We start from the raw sequence: 23,358 nt of genomic DNA on the forward strand, positions 1-23,358 counted from the left end.
CGCATGAAGTCTTACTACAATAAAATTCATAAAATTTTTACCAACTGTGTTTGTACCAAAGTACCAAGACATGAGAGGACAGTGTCATAGCTATAAAAACAATTATTTAATCAGGACAAACACTTCTTTATGTTAAAAAATCCGCATAAGCATAAACGAAATGATAGGAAATGAAGAAAATCTGGGGTAATGTATTAAAAGTTATATCCTTTGTTAGAAGGAAAACATGTCTTTAATGCATCAGTTTGTGTTGGTGTCATGGGCATTGTGGTTGTGTCAGACCAGACAAATGGCAGTGTTACCAGAAACTTGATTCTACTATTTAAATGTTTTGGTTCTGATTAACCTATTTTAGATTAGCTACTAGGTTGCCAGACCTGTGCTGTAGATAAGTTGAGTCCTGTATGAAGTGGGCTGGAAAACTAACAAAGAAATTGCTAGAATTTTAGACCAGGAATGAATTTTAGTGATTACGTTATCTGATCTAACATGTTATCATGGTTTTTTAAACCTGAGGAAATTCTTTTTTCTTTTTTCTTTTTTTTAGAGCTGCACTCACGGCATATGGAAGTTCCCAGGCTAGGGGTCGAATCAGAGCTACAGCTGCTGGCCTACACCACAGCCACAGCAACTCGGGATCTGAGCCCCATCTGTAACCTACACTACAGCTCACTGCAATGCCAGACCCTTGACCCACTGAGTGAGGCCAGGGATTGAACCCGCATTCCCATGAATACTAGTCAGATTTGTTTCCACTGGGCCACAACAGGAACTCCCAAGCTGAGGAAATTCTTAACCAGAGTCAATTATATGAAGTCACAGTTATCAAATAATAGTACCCAGACCAAAATTTGAGAACTGCCTGTCCACATGTGCTTTACACTCTAATGAAAATATAAACCATTGACTATTTTCAATTTTCTTCTGCTGGTGAATTCATAGCAAGCCCCTAATGTTAACAGTATGATCTCTTCTTCTGGAGAGTTTTAGTTTAGTTTTGGGGATTTTACACAGTGAAAACATGTTTTTCCAAGTTAATTCTCTGCAGTTATGGACCATGTCCTATTCATTACAAAGTACATGACAGATAACTAAAATTTCCAATGTCTCTAAGAATTTCTCCGCAGCAGCATCTGTATAGAATGTATGGGAGTGAAGGTCACTCCTTGATGATGTCATTGATAACCTGTTATTAATTTTCATTAAAACTGTAGAATTCTGGGCTCTGATTTCCAGAGACCTGTGTGGAGGCTTTCCCATTGTGCCATAACCTTTTTTGGGAGAGAGAGGCTACCTGTGTTTTCCTTTTTGCTATGGGCTGAATTGAGTCTCCCCACCCCCGCTACAAAATCCTTACGTTGAAGTCCTAACCTCCCAGTACATCAGACTATATTTGGAGAGAGGGCTTTATGGAAGAGGTAATTCAATTAAAAGGAGGCCATTAGGGTGGACCCTTACCCAATCTCACTAAAGATTTTTTGTTGTTGTTGTTGTTGTTTTGCCTTTTCTAGGGCCGTTCCCTCAGCATATGGAGGTTCCCAGGCTAGGGGTCCAATCGGAGCTGTAGCCACCGGCCTACGCCAGAGCCACAGCAATGAGGGATCCAAGCTGTGTCTGCGACCTACACCACAGCTCACAGCAACGCCGGATCCTTAACCCACTGAGCAAGGCCAGGGATCGAATCCGCAACCTCATGGTTCCTAGTCGGATTCGTTAACCACTGTGCCACAACGGGAACTCCAAATCTGACTAAAGTCTTTTCAAAAAGATTAGAACATAACAGAGACACCGGGGCAAAGTACATGTGAGGACACAGTGAAAAGGTGGTTGTCTGCCAGCCGAGGAGAGGCCTCAGAGGAAATCAGCCTTGATCTTGAATTTCCAGCCTCCAGAATGCGAGAAAATAAACATGTTATTTAACCCACCCAGTCTGTGGTATTTTATTATGGCAGCCCTCGCAGACTAACATACCTTGGAAGTCCTTTTATCCTTTTTGTTTTTTCTTTTTACAGCTGCACCTGCAGCATATGGAGGTTCCTGGGCTAGAGGTTGAACCAGAGCTGCATCTATAACCTATGCCACAGCTTGCGGCAGTGCCAGATCCTTAACCCACTGAGCGAGGCCCGCATTCTCACAGAGACAACAGCGGGTTCTTAACCCACTGAGTCACAACAGGAACTCCTATCCTGATTTTTTTTTTTTTTTTTTTTTTTTGTCTTTTGTCTTTTTGTTGTTGTTGTTGCTATTTCTTGGGCCGCTCCCGCGGCATATGGAGGTTCCCAGGCTAGGGGTTGAATCGGAGCTGTAGCCACCGGCCTACGCCAGAGCCACAGCAACTCGGGATCCGAGCCGCATCTGCAACCTACACCACAGCTCACGGCAACACTGGATCATTAACCCACTGAGCAAGGGCAGGGACCGAACCCGTAACCTCATGGTTCCTAGTCGGATTCGTTAACCACTGCGCCACGACGGGAACTCCCTTATCCTGACTGTTGATTGAAAGACCTCTGGGCAGTTCGGACTGTTTCAAGGACCACCGTTTATGAAACTGAGGTAGAGAGTGGAGATTTGGGCTTACCAGGGACTGCTTTGTAAATCATCACACTGAGGAGGCTGGCCCTTCTGGATCAAGCCACATCAGCACAAGGGGCAACTGTTTAAAAATTGTAGTACAGGAGTTCCCATCGTGGCGCAGTGGTTAGTGAATCCGATTAGGAACCATGAGGTTGCGGGTTCAATCCCTGCCCTTGCTCAGTGGGTTAAGGATCTGGCATTGCCGTGAGCTGTGGTGTAGGTCACAGATGTGGCTTGGATCCCGTGTTGCTGTGGCTCTGCCATAGTCTGGTGGCTACAGCTCCAATTAGACCCCTAGCCTGGGAACCTCCATATGCCACAGGAGCGGCTCAAGAAAAGGCAAAAAGACAAAAAAAAATTGTGATACAGCAATAATGGTCTGACTTGACTCTCATCTTCACTCATTCAATCAAGGTTTTCTTGAGTTTCTTAAGTGTCAGGCACTGCCTTGGGCACTAAGAAGACAGCCAACAATATAGGCCTGGTCCCTGTTTCAGGGCTTGGAGTGTGGTAAGTGAGACAGATACTAAAATAGTTACCCAAAAGAAGTACAGTATGCAATGAAAATTTATAATGGAGTGGGGGGTGTAGCATCTGGGATGCCAGGGAAGAATTCTTTGCAGAAGTGACATTTAAGCAAAGACTGGATGTGTAGGACAACAAGGAAGCTCAGTGCTTTCCAGGTAGCTGAGGGATACACAAACAAAAGCTTGGTTGAAAGCAAACTTATGGTTTCCTATGGGGGAAGAGGGAGGGAAGGATAAATTAGGAGTGTGAGATTAACATACACACGCTACTATATACATATATAAAAATATGTAAAATATATAAAATATGTAATCAACAAGGACCTCTAGCACAGGTATAGCACAGGGAACTCTACTCAATATTCTGCAATAACCTATATGGGAAAAGAATCTGAAAAGGAATGAAAATATGTATATGTATAATTGAATCACTTTGCTGTACACCTGAAACGAACACATCGCAAATCAGCTGTACTTCAGTAAAAAATAAAAATTAAAGAAAAGAGCCTGGAGGCTTTCCCTTCTCATTTTGGAGGTGCCCCAGTGGAGTCTCATCTGCACACCCACCAGTCATTACAGCCCTTCATTTTGGTGCTTGGTGGGATCAGCTCTCCCATTCTCAGCTTTTGGTATTTTGAGCACCTGATCCAGACATGATGCTGTCAGGTTTTGTTTTTATTGAGATATACTCAACATACGACATTGTATAGGTTAAAGGCATACAATGTTGAGTTAATACCTTTATATATTACAATATGGTTACCATCACTAACTAACACCTCTGTCATGTCACATAATTCTTTTTTTTTTTTTTTTTTTGGCCACCCCGTGGCATGGAAGAAGCCCCTGGGCCAGGGATTGAACCCATGCCCCAGCAGTGATCTAAGCCACAGCAGTGACAAGGATAGATCCCTTGATGGCTAGGCCAACAGGGAACTCCTCCATAATTATTTTTTTGTGGTGAGAACAGTTAAGATTTAGTTTCTCAACAACTTTGGAGTTTATAATACAGTATTGTTGACTATAACTACTGTGCTATGAATGAGATCTCCAGAATGTGTTCTTCTACTAGTTATTAGTTTGGACACTTAAACATCTCCCCGACTCCCCTCACCCCCACCCCCAGCCCCTGGTTACCTCTATCCTATTCTCTGTTACTACAAGTTTGGCTTTATCAGATCCCACAGATAAGCGAGAGCATACAGTGTTTGCCTTTCTCTGCTGACATCTCACCAAGCATAATGCTCTCAAGGTCCATCCATGTTGTTATAAACGGCAGAGTTTCCTTCTTTTCATGGCTGAATAATATTCAGTTGTGTACAAAGGCAACATTTTGGTCCATCTGTCCACCAAAGGACACTTAGGTGGTTTCCCTGTCTTGGCTATTGGGAATAATGCTGCAATAAACATGGGAGTACAGATATTTTTTCAATATCTTGTTTTCATTTTTTTGGGATATATATCCAGAAGTGGGAGTGCAAGATCCTATGGTAGTTCTTCTACTTTTTTTTGGTTAGTCTTCTCTTCCTCATTACATTTTAACTGAACTACCAAGCTGCACAGAGCACACCTGGCTTTTTTTTTTTTTTGCTATTTCTTTGGGCCGCTCCCACGGCATATGGAGGTCCCAGGCCAGGGGTCAAATTGGAGCTGTAGCCACTGGCCAACACCAGAGCCACAGCAACGCAGGATCCGAGCCGCGTCTGCAACCTACACCACAGCTCACGGCAATGCTGGATCATCAACCCACTGAGCAACGGCAGGGACCGAACCCACAACCTCATGGTTCCTAGTCGGACTCGTTAACCACTGCGCCACGACGGCAACTCCACACCTGGAATTTTAATTTACTTTTCTTTTTCCATTCCTCCCAAGACTCCAGAATTTAATAATCATACCCTGGTGGACAGGTCAGAACATGAGTGACCCATAAGATGTGGCCCTTGAAGTCATTCTTTCTCTTTCAGGGTCCTGTATGTACAAAGTATAATCATACACCTGACCCTACTGGCCCTAGAGTGAATTCTTTCCCTTGGAAGAAGGTTAAAGACCGGCTGCAATTTTTTTTTTCTTTCTGAAGTCTTTCTCCTTTGAAGTCCTTAACAGCTAAAAGGCTTACTCTGCCTCACATGAGGTTCTCATGGCCCGTTCTGCTAGTGGATTCTCTCTCACCCAGGCTAGCCTGAGTGTACTTGGCCCGCCTGAATGTGGTACCGCATGCTGAGGAGAGCATGGATGCCTGTATCTGGGAGCTTTGAGAAAAGGGGTAGAGGATCGAAAGATGAATGCAGCTGGAAGAAGCAAGAGGGCAATTACTATTCATGCCTTTGCCCCCCAGTTCTCCAGCGGCTGTGTTTTCAGGAATTGAACTAGACCTCAACTCCTTTTTTTTTTTTCCGGTCCCTGTCTGCCCCATGCTGAAGTTCTAGGGCCAGGGATATAATCCATGGCACAGCAGTGACCCACAGCTGCTGCAGTGAAAATGCTGGATTCTTAACCCACTGAGCCACTAGGGAACTCCTCCCCCCCAATTCCTTTTAAAAGTAAACTAGCTTTCTCATTTGAAGGAGATCATCCATATATCAAAATTCCTTAAAATGACTAAAATATAAGTATTGTTAGAGCTGGGCCTAGGGTTCTAAGGGTCTAAAATTTCAGGGACAGGATTAAAGGCTTCTCTCTAAAAAAACTCACTTTCATCTTGCTTATTAATGCCTGAAGGTATTTCAACACAGGAGAGTTCTCCATCTATAAGTAGAGATACTCAAACTTTCTTCCAAACCAGCTACCCCTTCGAATTCCTTCAACAATATACACCAGTGATTTACTTTCTACTGAATAAAGGTGGTTTTCACCCTTGTATTCTATGTATGTCTAGAGTTTGCCTGACCTAGGAAGAAAAACCTTATAATCATTGAGACAGGTCTTAAAATGAACCTATTTTAGGAATTCCCATTGTGGCTCAGTGGGTTAAGAACCCAACATAAAGTCCATGAGGATGTGGGTTCAATCCCTGACCCCGCTCAGTGGGTTAAGGATCCAACATTGCTGCAATGTGCAGTGTAGGTCACAGATGCAGCTTGGATCTGGTGTTGCTGTGGCTGTGGTGTAGGTGGGCAGCTGCAGCTCCAATACAACCCCTAGCCCAGGAACTTCCATGTGCCACAGGTGAGGGAAGAAGAGGAAGAAGAAGAGGAAGAAGAGGAGGAAGAAGAGGAAGAAGAGGAAGAGGAAGAAGGAGAAGAAGAACCCATTATAGGGGAAGTTAATATTTGAGAAATTCATTCACTTGCTCTCACATCAGCCTTTGGTTTGGTAGGACTGAGCACTTGACCCCTGAGTGGTGCTGAAATCTGAGACAGCGCTGACAAATCTGGCATGTTAAAACAGCCAAGGGCTACTAGCCCTATTCATCCATCATCTGTTTATACAAACCAAAGCAACGTGCTGAGACTCAGGGTTATGTACAAACATGATGGGGACAAGCTCTTAGGGAGTATTGATTCTAACCAGGTTTCTTTTTCATTTTATAAAAAGCCCAAACGTAGCCTTCTGATACTTAAGAAATACACCCTGTGTGTTATGACTCCATATTTCCAGCTAGTCGGACCCAAAACCTTGGTGGCATCTTTGACTCCACTTTATTCTTCATTTTTGTTTTTTGTCTTTTTAGGGCCACACCTGTGGCATGTGGAGGTTCCCAGGCTAGGGGTCAAATCAGAGCTGTAACTGCTGGCCTATGCCACAGCCATGGCCAGGGCAGATCTGAGCCACGTCTGCGAACTACACCACAGCTCAGGGCAACACCAGATCCTTAACCCACTGATCAAGGCCAGGATTGAACCTGGGTCCTCATGGATACTAGTCAGATTCGTTTCCTCTGAGCCATGATGGGAACTCCCTGACCACCTCTTAAATCTTCCATTGGCAAATCCTATTGACACTCCCAACAAATTCCAGTTGACCCTCGAATGCTGCCAGGGTGGGGAGGGCTGATTCCTTTATTGATGAATAATCAGATTATTTGCAGTTTTTAACACAAAACAATGCTGGATTAAACATCTATATATATAGTTTATGGACAGTACTTTGATTTCTGGTGTATAAATTCCCACGTTTGTTATATCCTATTAATTTCAATATGGTGAATTTTCTGAAGGCTTTTGGTTATTCCAAGACAGTGGGCTTACTCTTTTCCTTTTGTTCATATGGAAAAAAGATTTGCATGAGATACCATTAGCTGAAAAGAAAAATCAAGGTGAGGAAGCAAGGTAAGATTCTGATTGCGTGTGTATGTGTGTATATGTATATAAAAACACATATTAGATTCTTCTGGTTTTTCTGATTCATAAAAAAATCTGAAAAGGGAGATCCCCACTGTGGCTGAGCAGGTTACGAACCCAACTAGTATCCATGAGGATGTGGGTTCAATCCCCAGCCTTGCTCAGTGGGTTAAGGATCTAGCAATGCTATGGCTGTGGCGTAGGCAGCTCCCATTTGACCACTGCAGATGCGGTCTTAAAAAAAGCAAAAAAGAAATCTGGAAAGTCAATGGGCTGTAGGATGAGGTTGACTTACTTGACTTGTATGTTTTCTGTATGCTAGGTTTTCAACTATGTACACTTGTTTTTCCTTATTGTAAAAAGTGAATTATAACAAAAGTGAACATAACCTAATAAGCTTCTGGGGATTTATTCACCAGAAATTGGAGTACAGTGCATAAACTATGTATATGGATGTTTAATGCAGCATTGTTTTGTGTTGACAAAACCTGCAAACAATCTGAATATCCAATAAGGGGGTCAAGCCCTCCCACGTGGTATTGCTCAAGGGTTAATCGTATTAGAACGGGGTGTCAATAATTTGCTGATGGATTGGGTGCAAGATATAAGAAGTGGAGTCAAAGATGTCACCAAGGTTTTGGGCCCTACTAGCTGGATACATGGAGTTGTCATCAACTGAGATGGGGTAAAACAGGGAGCGGTCTGAGAGTAAGTTGGGAATTCAGCTTTCTTTGATACTCTCAGATAGATGAGTCTGGAGTTAATTCGAGGTCTAATGAGACCTGTAAATTTGGGAGTCATCTTGTGTACAGGTGGTAATTAAAGTCATGAGATTGGGTGAGATCATTAAAGAAGTGAGTGTAAATAGAGAACAGGAATAAGAACTGAGCCCTGTGATTCTCTAACGTTAAGAAATCAGAGAGGAGTTCCTATTGTGGCTCAGCGGTAACAAACCCAACTAGTATCCATGAGGATGCTGGTTCAATCCCTGGCCTCACTCAGTGAGTTAAGGATCTGATGTTGCCCTGAGCTGTGGTGTAGGCTGGCAGCTGCAGCTCCGATTCAATCCCTAGCCTGGAAACTTCCATATACCATGGGCGTGGCTCTAAAAAAGAAAAAAAAGAGAGAGAAGAAAGAAACAAAGGAGACTGAGGGGCAGCCAATGAGGTAAAAAGAGAACGCCCTTTCAAATTCCAATTAGAAAATGATTCTTCATCAGTATTTCATTTAAAAAAACATACTCCTGCTTCATTCTGATAGTCAAAAAAGGTAGTTCCCGTTGTGGCTCATTGGTTAATGAACCCAACTAGCATCCATAAGGAAGCAGGTTCAATCCCTGGCCTTGATCAATGGGTTATGGATCTGGCATTGCCCTGAGCTGTGGTGTAGGCCACAGATGCAGCTCAGATCCCGTGTTGCTGTGGCTTTGGCGTAGGCCAGTGGCTACAGCTCTGATTCGACCCCTAGCCTGGGAACCTCCATATGCCGCTGGTGTGGCCCTAAAAGACCAAAAAAAAGAAAGAAAAGAAAAAAGAAAAAACAACAACAATAACAAACAAACAAACAAAAAAACCAGCCACCACAAATTAGGTCAAGGATCTATGATCTTCCATTTATTATTGAATCAGTTTAGAGATACAAAATTTTGGAAGTCATCTTGAAATTAAAGAATATATATCTGAGTGGAAAACATTTTATCTCGAGATTGTACACAGTTGGTCTTTTATTTTATGTTTTGGTTGTGCCCACAGCATAAGGAAATTCCTGAGCCAGGGACTGAACCCATACCACAGTGACCAGAGCCACCAGCAGGGACAACGCTGGATCCTTAACCCACTGAGCCACCAGGGAATGCCCATATTTGGTCTTTCAGAATTGTATTCCCTTTACAGTGACTGTCCGCTAATAATATAGTGGACACGTGATAAATAATAGATGATGTGTTCACTTCCTGGGGCTGCTGTAACAAACTGCTACAGGCTGGGTGGCTTAACAGAAATTTATTCTCCCAGAGCTCTGAAAATTCAAAGGCCAGAAGTCTGAAGTCAAGCAAGGCTGGCTCCCTCTGGACGCTGAGGGATATAATGTCATCCCAAGCATCTCTCGATTCTGGTGGCACCTCATAAACCTTAGATTTCCCTGAGCTGCAAAACTCGCTGCCTCTCTCTGCACATGACTTTCTCCTTGTTGTTTCAAATCTCCTCCTTTCCTATGCAGACATCAGCCATCAGATGTGGGGCCCCTACTAAATCCAGGAAGATCTTATCCTGAGATCCTTAAATCTGCATAGACTCTATTTGCAAATATGCTCACAAACACAGGTACAGGAGGTTAGGACCTGGACATACCTCTGGGGGGACACCATTAACCCACTTTAGGTGATCAAAAGGTCTGCAGAATCAGCAATAAGTTGTTGGCCAATTCCTAAGAAATACAAATAGAAGTTGTTGCTAAGTACTAAGAAGTTATTACTAAGTACTTTCCGTGGTTCAAAAAGATAAATACGAAGCCCTTAAAATAAACTATATGTAAGAATAAATGTATGCAGTTTTCACATTAATGTAGAGACCATATCAATTTTAATTACTCATCTTTATTACTGATAAAATAGGTTCCTAGCAGTACATGTTCTCAGACATAAATTTAAGTTTCTGCTTAAAAAGTATGGGCTAAAACACTGTTTCTATATAACAAAGTAAATGTCTTCAAAACACCAAGTTCTTAAAGTAACATCCAAGTAAGAAGACCAAGAATAAATTAACTCAACTTATTTGTTTACAAAAATAATTATTTCACAAATAATGTTTTATAGTAGAGCTGCCCTAATGAACTGCCTCAGACTTAAATCTCAATTGTGTAGCTTATTTTAGTTCTGACTCAGGATAAAAACTCTATGAATGAATGTGCCACCAAATTAAAGGGCACTTACCCCCAAATCAATAGAAAAGTTTAAAAATAAAAACTGTCACTTGTTTATAAAATATAAATTAAGGCCTCTGAATGAGAAAAGAAATCTATTTACTGTTTGGATCATTAGCTCTTTTCTATTCAATCAGTCCCATCAACCCCACATAACCCAAACATAAGATAAAAAAATTCCAAAGTGAAAAGTAGTTTTGAATTTTCCCAATACATGAAATTATACATAAAAGTTACCATGTGAATAATGTGGACATTACTTTAACAAATTTTATACTCTGAAGTAGAATTTTCTATCATGCTAATTTAATATATTTAGAATAAATGAGTAGAGTATATTTAATAACCATATTTGACACACATATCCTTTTCTTCTACAATCACGACAAAATATGAAAAATTTAGATTTCAATTGATGTTAAAGCACATTTCTATTTCTAGAGGCTTTTAAAAGTTTATACACTGGATATATATTTTGTAAAAAATAAAACAAATACTTTTAAATCCAGATTTCCCCCTTCTGTCACCCTCCAGACCAATGACTGAAAGGTTACAAGAAACAGAGACTGAGGACTAGATGGAGCTTAAGAATAGATCTAGAAAAAAAAAAAATCTTTTAAAATTTTAATTTACTGTTTCTGTATCTCTTAAGAGTAATTACTTTAAAAAAAGGTTCTGAGGCAGAGGAATTTCCAATTTACTTTGAAATTACGACACCTAGCTTGCTATATCAAACATGTCAACTGTCAGCTAAATGAACTACGTAATATCCTTAAAGATCAACCAGAGAAGACAAAAATCTCATCTTCTTTATTGATTTAGAACCAAAATGTATTCTTTCAAAAGAGTAGTTTAACCTACTGAATATGTCTCTTATAAGATCTTCTTTCTTAGAAAGTAGTATTTCCTTTTCTTTCATTCCTGAAATGGTAGTTCATATACTAAAGCAAGTCATGGATAACTGCTAGCTCAGTATTAATTATGATAAATTAGGTAAAATTAAATTACCTCCTTTGTTGATGGTGCATGTAAAACATTCCTAACAGCCTTTCAAATTGAACTTTCTTTGACAAAAATTTGAATTAAGGAGAAGGTAGACAGGCAATCACTAAAGCTGAAGTCTCATGGAACACAAGCTATTTGTTAACTTCCACCAAATAGGGAGGATATAATTTAGTATGATGGTCTTCCATTCATAGTATTGTGGCAAAATCTGCACTTTAAAATTGGGATAATTTGATGAATTCCCAGACATTTGTTGGGAATATTCTTGTTTATTCAAGTATCATCCAGAAAGCCAACAGCACTTCTGAACGCTCTTAATACGTTAGCGGTCACCGTGAAAATCTTTAACTTGTTTACAAGTTAACAAAAGCTTAGTTTCTATTTCTCAATTATATTTTGGAATAAAGTCTATGACCATTAACTATGCATTTTTTTGTTGCTATCTTTTAAAAATGTCATTGCCAGTGCACTGTACATATCATAGAAAAAAATAAAACAAAGTGTAGCTTGAGATGGACTTTTCTGTTAATTCATTCACTTGATAGGCCAGTCCCAGTGACTACGTGGAGCCTTGTAAGAAGTTCACAGACTTAAAAGCTCTTCAGCTCTTCCTCAGACTCAGGTCACTATTGGTCACTAATGCTGACAAAGATGTACTTTCCGACACATCATCTTTCCTAAGGTTCAAAAACGATTCTCGAGTTATTTGAAGGATCTCTCTCAAGCCTTTATTTTCCTGCTATAAGAAAGCAAACAAAAAGAAAGAAGTAGTCACCACAGCGGCTCTCTAAGAGTACAAACATATCTTAAGCCAAACATAAGAAGGTATGATAGATAAAAAACTAGTAAACTGTAATTGGCAGAAATGTACTAAATGATCTGTACAGCTGAACTTGACAACTTGAATGCAGAGAACACTTTTTGAGGTGGGACTCATGTGTTCAGTGTCTTCCACCACTGCAAAGCCTTTTCATTCATGCAGCTATTCAGTGTACACAGAACCTCAGAAATTGCCTTATGTTGTAAGCACAGTATAGAAAATAACATCAAGATTTATATTTGTGAATACAAATTCTCAGAAAGTTTGTGAATAATATCCTGGGACTAGAACCTCTAAGCACTCTGCACTTGATTATTATTATTATTTTCATGATAGCACGGAATGCAGGGCAAGCCATCTGGTTTGCTTCCCTCACTGGGATTTAACAGCAGCAGGCTGAATAGATAGGAGTGTTTTTTCAAGAAGAAGAGTAAGTGGCCGAATCTAGCACTGGTAAATATCTTTGCCTTTTTTTTTTTCCCCTAGATTAGTTACTGTAAGACATTTTTAGACATTTAAAATAACTTTTATAATATATTCTCTAGTGCTTTGTCTTTGGTCTTACTTTCGAGGCGTCAAAGGTATAAAACAGGGATTGGCATACTATGGCCTGGCTTGAGGCCTGTTATTGTAAACTAAACTTTAACGGAACACAGTTGAGTCCAATCCTATTCTTGTGGGTCTGGCTGCTTTTGTGTTACCATGGCAGAGTTGAGGAGCTGCAACAGAGACTGCCTGGTTCGCAAAGCTTAAGAGACTTAACTGTTTGCTACTGTACAGCACAGGCAACTGTATTTAATAGCCTGTGATAAACCATAAAGGAAAATAGTACGAAGAAGAATGTATATATATGTATAATTGAATCAATTTGCTATACAGTAGAAATTAACATAACATTGTAAATCAACTCTACTTTCATAAGATAAATTTTAAAAAAAAGATTTACTATCTGGCTTTTTACTGAAAAAGTTTCCTTACTTTTGTTATGAAGAATAAGAGAACATTATATGCTTAGAAAAGTCACATTTGGCCTTCTGTAACCAATTTCTCCACTATGATTTCAAAATGAAGCTTTTATTTTTATTATTATTGTCTTTTTAGGGCTGCACCTGCAGCATATGGAAGTTCCCAGGCTAGGGGTTGAATCAGAGCTACAGCTGCTGGCCTATACCACAGCCACAGCAACGAGGGATCTGAGCCGTGTCTGTGACCTAAACCACAGATCACAGCAATGCCAGACCCTTAACCCACTGAGCGAGGCCAGGGATTGAACCTGCATCCTCATCCTCATCCTTCGTTACTGGCAAGCCATGATGAGAATTCTAACATTTTTTTTTTTTAATTACTAAAATGAAGAAGTATATTCACTTAAGAACAGAAGCAACACAGGATTAAAAAAATCAATTTTCTCAATTACTAGTTTGTTTACTACTGATCCCAGACTTGCATTACTATATAAATGGTATTGCATTATATAACCATATAAGTAATATCCAAATTAAGAAAAAGAACATTACCAGTATCCCAGAAAGTATGTATTTAAAACTGGGATAAATAAAATAAGATAAAAATGGGATATATTTTCTGGCATAAATCTTTGTACAGACAGTTTTCACCTACATTTGCAATTTAAAACTTACTTCGAGTTGTAATATTCGTTCCTGTTCCTTGCAACCCTGCTGCTCATCGATTTCAATGGCTTTCCTCATTACTGCTGCCATTTCAGTTATCTGGTCAACATGTGCTTGTAATTCCTAAAAAAAAAAAAAAGAGAGAGAGAGAGATGGAAGTTGTCAATCAGTGAAATACTTGATTATTTTTATTTTTGGATCTCCTCTTTTTTTTCTTTTCAGGGCCACACCTGCAGCATATGGAGGTTCCCAGACTAGGGATCAAATCAGAGCTACAGCTGCCGGCCTACGCCACAGACACAGCAACACCAGATTGCAGCCGAGTCTTCGACCTACACCACAGCTCACCCACGGCAATGCCAGATTCTTAACCCACTGAGCGAGGCCAGGGAGCGAACCTGCGTCCTCATGGATACTAGTCAGATTTATTTCCGCTGATCCAAGGGGACACCCTAGATCCTCTCCTTTTTATAAAACCTGCATTGCTACTTAATATAAACATACTATCTTTACCTTGTCATTTAACATAAATGTAATATATCAAACAGATATTTATAAGAAAGTTGACTGACCATATATGTGTTTTTGAAATCAGATTTCTGTTGGGACTAGGATTAAGGATAAGCAGCACAATATAACTAAATCCATTAACAAGAAGAATATTCATATTTCATAGTTCTCTCACTGCAAATGATCAGCAAACTTTTCTGGGGGGAACTTACATACCCCAATGTCAAAGTAATGTGAAAGATAAACATTTAATCCCTCTTTTACAAATACTTTCTGTATTATCCATACCTAGAAATTGATCTCAACTCTATCTAGAATCTTTCTAAATTATAATCCTCCTCGAGAACAGGAACTGTGTACTGTTTATATTTGCTTATTATTTAATGTTAGGTACATAATAGATAATAAACATCAAGTGAAATGAAGAGAGTTCTGTTTTTAAGTATTAAAATAATAAATGACCTTCTTGCAAACTGTTCAAAATATAATTTTAGTACAGACATCCGCATTTGTTTGGCAGAGCAAGCAGCATAAGTTTCTTCCCATGTCATTATTTTACTCTTTCTATGCATACCTATAATGTGCCAGGCAAGTGTTAGGCAAAAAGAATACAAAGCCTGTTAAGGAATGTTCCCTGATTTCAAGGCGCTGAGAGTCAATGAAAGAGACAGATAAAAGACTTAAAATAAACAGAAACATGATTTTTTAAAAAATGAACTTATATATAGCCCACTGCTCACTGGCATTGAGGGTTATTTTGTTATAGTAAGGCCAAAACCAAAATATAAACGTTAATAGCTCCCCAGATAAACACTAAGTCGTATATACTCTATTTGTAAAAAGGACTTGAACAAGACCCCTCAAAACTACAAAACTAGTAAACTATGGAAGCAATATCTTAGAGAACAATCAAGAGTATCTTTAATAAACCATACATTTAATATCTTCTTAAGCAACAAAATATAGATTGTTATATTAATTTTCACACAACCTCTACAACGCTAGTACACAGAAGAAAGCAAAATAAAAGAACTATGCTGTTCAGTATGGTGTAAAATTACTTAAAAGTCAGGGAGTTCCCACTGTGGCTCAGCAGAAATGAATCCAACTAGTATCCATTAGGATGCAGGTTTGATCCTTTGCGCTGCTCAGTGGGTTAAGGGTCTGGCATTTCTGTGAGCTATGGTGTAGGTCACAGATGCACCTTGGATTTGGCATTGCTGTGCCTGTGGTATAGGCTGGCAGCTGTAGTTCGGATTCGACCTCTAGCCTGGGAACTTCCATAAGCTGCAGGTGTGGCCCTAAAAACAAAAAAGTCAAATACCTTTTAAGAAATTAACAATGTAGTCCCTCAGCTGCATCAAGTGACACTTCAAGTGCTCAAGAGCCACATGTGGCTAGTAGATTCCATACTGAATAGCATAAATAAAGAATATTTCCATCACTGCAGAAAGTTCTGTTGGACAGCTCTGGATTAGAGCTCTGGATTAGATTATGGTAGCAAGAATGATACCAAGACAAACATCTGTCATATTTTGTAAGTTTTTTTTTTTTTTGGCCATTTCTTGGGCCGCTCCCTCGGCATATGGAGGTTCCCAGGCTAGGGGTTGAATCGGAGCTGTAGCTGCCAGCCTACACCAGAGCCACAGCAATCAGGATCCGAGCTGCGTCTGCAACCTACACCACAGCTCACGGCAACAACGGATCCTTAACCCACTGAGCAAGGCCAGGGATCGAACCCGCAACCTCATGGGTCCTAGTCAGATTCTTTAATCACTGAGCCGTGACGGGAACTCCCATACTCTGTAATAGTTTTTAAAAATGATTTAAATTCCTCCCACTGTAAAGGCAGCATAATATTTAAAAGCAACTTAAGTATAGATAATTGCAGCAAATTTTGAATGCCCAAGAGCTTTCCCAGTTTATGATCTGGTGACTTACGGCACTGACCTGGGTTAAGTGACTGCACAGAAAGCAAGTAATTATTTGCCTTTAAAACAGAAGAAAGTAAGACATAACTAATTTTTTCAGGACAGTCTATTCTAATAAAATCATCATTAAAAAAACCTTTCAATACTTCAAATAGAATTGTAATTTTATAGGCTCATTTATTACAATGAAATCTTTAGGGAAGTATCATAGATCTCTTAATGAGCACAAGAGGGCAAGACCTGTGCTTTCAAAACTGCCTCAAAGTTAAGAAATGTGAGCAACATAATCTCTGGACTGACTGTCTTGAAATGCCTTTCATTTGTAAATTTTGTTTAGGTTTATTTCAATTTTGCTCAATAAAGACCTGCCATGATTAAAAACAAACAAACAAACAAAAAAAAAAACCCAGTGAAAACACAAAAGACACAATGGAGAGTGTACAACTATACTATATACTTCATCATAACACCTAACCAAAGGCAATTTTTATTTTTTTGTGAATTCAAACTAAAGGACTATTAAAAAATCTGAATTAAAATACTTCTTTTAACAGTTTGCTTGAACAAAATTTTTATAAAATCAGATTAAAATTACTTCCAAGAAAATATTTTGATGTCCAAAAAGAGGACGACTGTTTGAAACTTACTAAAATACTGCAGCAAGAGCTAAAAGAGCAACAAAATGAAAGGCTGGCCTAAAGAACCTTTTAAAGCCTGCAATTATTTAACAGGCTGAGTAGGATACCATACACAGAGAACTAATGACAGATTTAAAGTTTCTGCACTGAATATTTCTGCAAGGCTATCAAAAGCACAGCATTTTAAAAAGCAGTATCATTTATTTGCTGATTTAATTTGGGAGGAGAATTCAATGTAAAAGAACTTTTTAATGGACCCCTTCCTTCCACCCACACCCCAGAAGTTGACTGTTTGATTTAGTGTACATTCTGATTTGCTTCCAAGTGCCTCCTCTCCAGTCCATGTTGAGGTGCTTCAAGGATGTGTCGAGATGCATCAAGGAAGAATCCTTCGGAGTTGTTACGATGCACCATGTCAATCTGTAGTACAGAGTCGTTATAATGTTAATACGGATATTATCCGTAATTTAAAAACTGAACCAGTGTTAGTTCATGCGTATTAGCCGACTGTTTGAAATGTTTGTTTTTTTAAGATTTCCAAAAAGGTAGCAGTTCAAAAATCATGTAAACGTGAGTATTTGAATGAAAATGAGTTATCCTCAAACTTTTGATTGATTTTTCAAATGTATGCTCAAAAGTTTATAGGTGAGGGCAAAATTCTACCCTTGTCTCAAAAAGGCCTCTTACTCCAAAATGCTGTTATTATGTGTAATTCTTTTTATTACTCCTAAATGCATTAGAAAATAATTTTTGTTTAGACATATGAGAGCACTGGTATCTAAATAAATCCTGAAAGCTCATATTTCTGTGTCTTTGGCAGACAAGTTTTCTGCTCACTCACTTCTGTTTGCTGACCCTCCCCCTCCAATAATTAATTCAAGGCTAGATTTAGACAGATTTTCTACTTGTCTTTAGTATCTCCCCAGATTCTCCTCATGGGAACTAATCTTGCTTCCTCTAGTATTCCTGTAATAATTGATATCTCTCCTTTAGGATTCATCACATCCCATCTTATATTATGTTTGTGTCTGCATCTTCCATTACACTGGAAACTTCTATGGTGGAATAATGAAACTTCTTCATTCATCTTATTATTAATAACTAAGCCAGCCCAAGTGTTAATAAATACCTGTTTGAATAAAAGTATCTCCTTTTTGGGAAAAATCAAAATCACAAACATTAATATGTATTAGTTAGAATTAATAACAAGTAACCAGACAGTCATTTTATGGAAAGGGAGGGTCAGCGCTTAGATGAACACTTCAATCTACATGATGAAAAAGGATGGTTTACAGCTATCTTAAGAAATGTTTGACTTTGCTAATTAATAAAACAGCTGTGACGAATGGTAAAATGTAATATATTTTAGAAAACATTCGCTTCTGACATAACTGCTACCGCAAGGAACTAGCTAACTTCAGTATCTTATTCTAAGCACTTGCTTGCCAAAATAGTCCTTTCTCCAGATCTTAAAAAATATATTTCGGAGTTCCCAACCTGGCTCAGTGGAAATGAATCTGACTAGTATCTATGAGGATGCAGTTTCAATCCCTGACCTCACTGAGTGGGTTAAAGATCCAGCGTTGCCGTGAGTTTTGGTGTAGGTTGCAGACGCCCCGATTGGATCTGGCGTTGTTGTGGCTGTGGCATAGGCCAGTGGCTACAGCTCTAATTCAACCCCTAGCGTGGGAACCTCCATATGCCACGGGTACGGCCTTAAAATAAAATAAAAATAAATAAATAAAAAACAAAAACAAAACAAAACAAAATTTATTTCTTAAATTGTTAAACATAAGGGCCTTTTAGAATTTTTCAAGTAAAGTCCATTCATGTTTGTACCTTAAAAAATTCAGGGAGTTCCTGTCCTAGCGCAGCAGGAACGAATCCGACTGGGAACCATGAGGTTGCAGGTTCCATTCCTGGCCTTGTTCAGTGGGTTAACCATCCGGCGTTGCCATGGTGTAGGTCGCAGACGCAGCTCGGATCTGGCCTTGCTGTGGCTCTGGCACAGGCTGGCAGCAACAGCTCCAATTAGACCCCTAGCCTGGGAACCTCCATATGCTGCGGGTGTGGCCCTCAAAAAAAAGACACACACACACACACACACAAAATCCTCTTAAATTATACTTTAAATTTAAATGTTTTTATAATGATCTCATTAACGATAGATACATTTCATATTCAAAATATTGCCACTTAACTATCCAAGGTTTCCTTTTGGTTAGGAGATGACTAGAATAATTACATAATATTATTAAATATTAAATCTATATTAATTAATTAATTTACTATTTGACATAAGAAGTATCTATTACTAACTTCTTTAATATGTAAAATTGACTTTACATATTAAAGCAATTTACTAGATATTTAATTTTAATAGAATTAATAACTAAAAAATACCTACAAGCTCCAAGATGGAAGAAATATTTAAGGGATCTAAAATTTAGTGTTTCAATAATTGAGAAAGATAAAATATGTCTTAAACAATCAATATTTCTTAAATAATATTAGTTATAACTCACCACTATCCATTAGAGAAAATGGCCTAGTAGTCACACTCTATTCTATTATTTTAATTTCATAACAGCAGTGAAAAATCAGTTTAAAATAAAATATAAATGGAAAAGGATTATTCTACCCATTTTCATAGCAGCTGCTAGCAAACACAAGACATACACAGAGGGAACAGACAGAGGGACCACAAGAAAGATGAACAGCAGGAAAAACACTAATTTCTAACTAGTTCAACTGTTTCTAAAAATGATGTTAATAGGTATGTGATTGGGGGGCACAATATATTTTAATATGTTGGTTCTTTTTCCTCTCTCCCACCCCATGGTGCTTCCATTAACAATGAGATGTATCTAGAGTCTGGATGAATTAGCCTCATTCTGAAAATAGTCCTAAGAAAACCAAATCTACTTTTAGCTGCTTTCAGACTGTTTAAAAAATTTTAAAGCATTTCCATTTTTGTTTTTGTGACAGATATAAATACACAAAATTATTACAAGAACACACAAATTTATTAGAAGAAATATTTCTTATAAGCAGATAATCTTATAAAAATAATGTTGAATTGAATAGACTTACCTTTATTTCCTAAATGAAGTTTATTTTTGACTACATATTAAAGCTATTAGGGAAGAATGGGTGTTAGAAGAGTAAATCAAACAGAAGATGACATGTAACATAAAAAAATAAGGAAAAGCAGAAAAAGTCAAAAGAGAAGATTTCGGCATATACTATAAATAAAATACCTGTGATTTTTTTAAAAACCTGAACTCAAGTTAACCAACTGTCCTTCTTTGCCATTTCGAATTATATTTACAGAGTGGATTACCTTGGAGTGTTGCTCTTTTAACTTCATTATTATACCTGGATCATCTTTTTTGCTAGCCATTAGCAATCTAAACATTTGCTCTCGATACTTGCTCATTATAAGTTCCAGGGCAGACTGATGTTCTTCCAGGGATGTACGTAATTCTATCAAGAATAACAGTATATTTTATTCAAATTTGAATTCAAGACATACAAAGTATTTTCTTCCACATTACATTTATCAAAAAAGTAGCTTATAAAGGGGGTATTTTTAAAAAGAAAACATGACATGCAAGAATCTAGCCACACAGAAATACAGAACACCAAGTAGACTCCTTTGGTGGTTTTTTAAAGGAGCATTTTAAAATCATTTTTTTGAGAATCGTTTTACCAAATATTTACTGAACAACAGTTCAGGATCAGATTGTGCTCTATACTAGGAACACCAAAAGGCCATAAAGCTCAGAGTCTAGTGGAGAAAACAAAACATAAATAATTATAATACAATGAGGCAAATGCCTACTGGAGCTCTACCCAAATATACGTAAAAAGTCTGTGAGGAAAAACTGGTGAAAGATTCATGGAAGAATAGTATGGAGATGAACCTGCATTCCTTGAGTTGAAAAATAAAGAGCAGGGCATTCGAGGCAGGGAGGCGTGGAAGTAAATGGTATGATCAGGAACCCATTCAGGATGGCGAAAGCAAAGGTTTCATGGAGAAGGGAGCTATGGAAAGGATATGAAAAAGAAGGCTTGGAGTTGACTCTGAAGGCCTCTGGATAAGGATATAGCACACAATGAAGGTTGTTAAGCAAAAGAATAACATGATCAGAAATAGTTTTGAAAAATCAATCTGATGGATTAGAGGGATAAAAGAGACTAAGGAGTTCCCGTCATGGCACAGTGGTTAACGAATCCGACTAGGAACCATGAGGTTGTGGGTTCGATCCCTGCCCTTGCTCAGTGAGTTAAGGACCCGGCGTTGCCGTGAGCTGTGCTGTGGGTTGCAGATGCGGCTCGGATCCTGTGTTGCTGTGGCTCTGGCATAGGCCAGTGGCTACAGTTCCGATTCGACCCCTAGCCTGGGAACCTCCATATGCCACGGGAGTGGCCCTAGAAAAGGCAAAAAGACAAAAAAAAAAAAGAGAGACTGAAATCAGGAAGATGAATTAGGAGAGTTCAGGAAAGAGATTATAAACAACTAAACTGGGAGCCAAGGCAATGGGATTGCAGAGGATGAAACTGAACTATTTCAAAGGTAATGACAATAGTACAAACTGGATATTGAGGGTTGGGAGTCTCAATACCTTGTCTTGTCTACTTCCAAGTAAGGTAGACATTCATTATGTAGGATAGTGTAAAAGAGCACTAGATATGATTTAGGCATAATGAATCAGAAATGGGATTAATGTGAAAAAGTAACTTTAACTGGCTATTTCTCCACTTTTAAAAATATTAATTGGCCCCCAAGTTGACAGTACAAGTGCAGATTAACGTTCTCTTTTGATTTGCTATACACAGTGATAATATATCTTGCCTTTGTTCTCTTGTTGCAATTCTCTGATTTGTCTGTTTTCTTGCTGTATTCCCATAACTAATGTGGACCGTGGCCGATGTCTTGCAACTTCATTTAGTTCTTGAATTTCCTCTTGATACTAATGAAAAGATTAAAAAAAAAAGAGAATATTTGAAAATATATATCTGATCTATATACATATATACACACACACATATATATTTGATAGAGAACTCTTACAACTCCACTCACACACAAAAAAACCTAATTTAAAAATGGGCAAACAAGTAAGTTCAGAGGATGAAATGTACACCACGGTGTCTAGCGTTAACAATACTATATCAAATATTTGGAAGTTGTCAAGATAGTACTTCTTAAATGTTCTCACCATACACACATCTTTATCATGTAAGGTGATGGAGATATTAACTAACTTTAGTGTGGTAGGTAACTGTTTCACAATATATACATATATTGATACACATTGTACTTCTTAAGCTTATACAATGTTGTATGTCAAGTATATCTCAATAAAGCTGAAAAAAAATCAGCAATGGATTTGAAGGGACATTTCTCTAAAAAAGATACACAAATGGGCCGATAAATACATGAAAGATGCTTAACATCGTAAGTCATTAGGGAAATACAATTTGATACAACAATGAGATACCACTTAACAACCACTAGGATGTCCTCAGTCAAAAAGCAAATACTAATAAGCACTGGAGAGGATGTGGAGAAATAATTAACTCTGGTAGACTGTTGATAGGAATGTAAGATGTTATAGCTGCTTTGGAAAATAGGATGATCCTCAAAAAGTTAAACACGGAGTTATATGACCTATCCACTCTACAACTAGGTAGGTATATAACCCAAGAATACTGAAAACACATGTCCACAAAGAAACTTATAAGTATTCACAGCAGTAGTATACATAATAGCCAAAACGTAGTAACAATCCAAATGGTCATCAGCTGATAAATACACATAATGTGCTGTATCCTTACAGGGAATATTATTATTATTATTGTCTTTTTGCCTTTTCTAGAGCCGCTCCTGTGGCATATGGAGGTTCCCAGGCTAGGGGTCGAATCGGAACTGTAGCCACTGGCCTATGCCAGAGCCACAGCATCGCAGGATCTGAGCCACGTCTGTGACCTACACCACAGCTCACAGCAATGCTGAATCCTTAACCCACTGAGCAAGGTCAGGGATTCAACCCACAACCTCACGGTTCCTAACTGAATTCATTAACCACTGAGCCACGACAGGAACTCCACAAGGAATATTATTTAGCAATAAAAACAAATGAAGTGCTGACATATGCTACTACCTGGATGAAACTTGATATTACATTTAAAAAACAGTCAAAAAAATCCACATACTGTATGATTCCATTCATATGAAATGTCCAAAATAGGCAAATCCTTAGCAATAGAAAGATTTGTGGTTGCCAGGGGCTAGCTGGGTTGCTTCCTTTTACAGAACATGCATTTCAAGAGGGTAAGATGTGAATACATACTTTCCTCCAGTGATTTTCATCATAATATCAGAGATCGTATAATTCTCTTACTTAGAGTTGAAAATCTTTATCAAAAGCGGGCCTAAAATGTCAGCTCAACTCCATGGCACACTGTAAAGTTCTTCAATACAGCAGTAAGGATAACAAGAAATGAAGTC

General features: G+C 38.5%; 1 protein-coding gene across 4 annotated transcripts in view; it reads right to left on the reverse strand.

Annotated features, from left to right (window-relative positions):
* Positions 1–9,960: 9,960 nt before the first annotated feature.
* The window catches only part of FGFR1OP2 (FGFR1 oncogene partner 2), a 29,913-nt gene continuing 16,515 nt past the window's right edge, over positions 9,961–23,358 (reverse strand). For 2 of the 4 annotated variants that reach the window (XM_005664032.4, XM_084956513.1), the window contains exons 3-6: positions 21,700–21,817; positions 20,185–20,327; positions 13,772–13,885; positions 9,961–12,050 (exon numbers count right to left, since the gene is read on the reverse strand). In XM_005664032.4, the coding sequence (XP_005664089.1) occupies positions 11,913–12,050; positions 13,772–13,885; positions 20,185–20,327; positions 21,700–21,817 (513 nt within the window). In that variant the 3' untranslated portion in view covers positions 9,961–11,912. Of the gene's footprint in view, positions 12,051–13,771; positions 13,886–16,222; positions 16,263–17,147; positions 17,262–20,184; positions 20,328–21,699; positions 21,818–23,358 lie in introns of all 4 variants that reach the window. The other 2 variants (XR_014803692.1, XM_001924597.6) reach the window with 2 other exon arrangements.

The sequence above is a fragment of the Sus scrofa genome, chromosome 5, assembly GCF_054392235.1.
Source record: "Sus scrofa isolate SSC_HxYL_T2T_F1_AM1 chromosome 5, Sscrofa_HxYL_maternal_Yorkshire_Landrace_v2.0, whole genome shotgun sequence".
NCBI classification, from domain to species: domain Eukaryota; kingdom Metazoa; phylum Chordata; class Mammalia; order Artiodactyla; family Suidae; genus Sus; species Sus scrofa.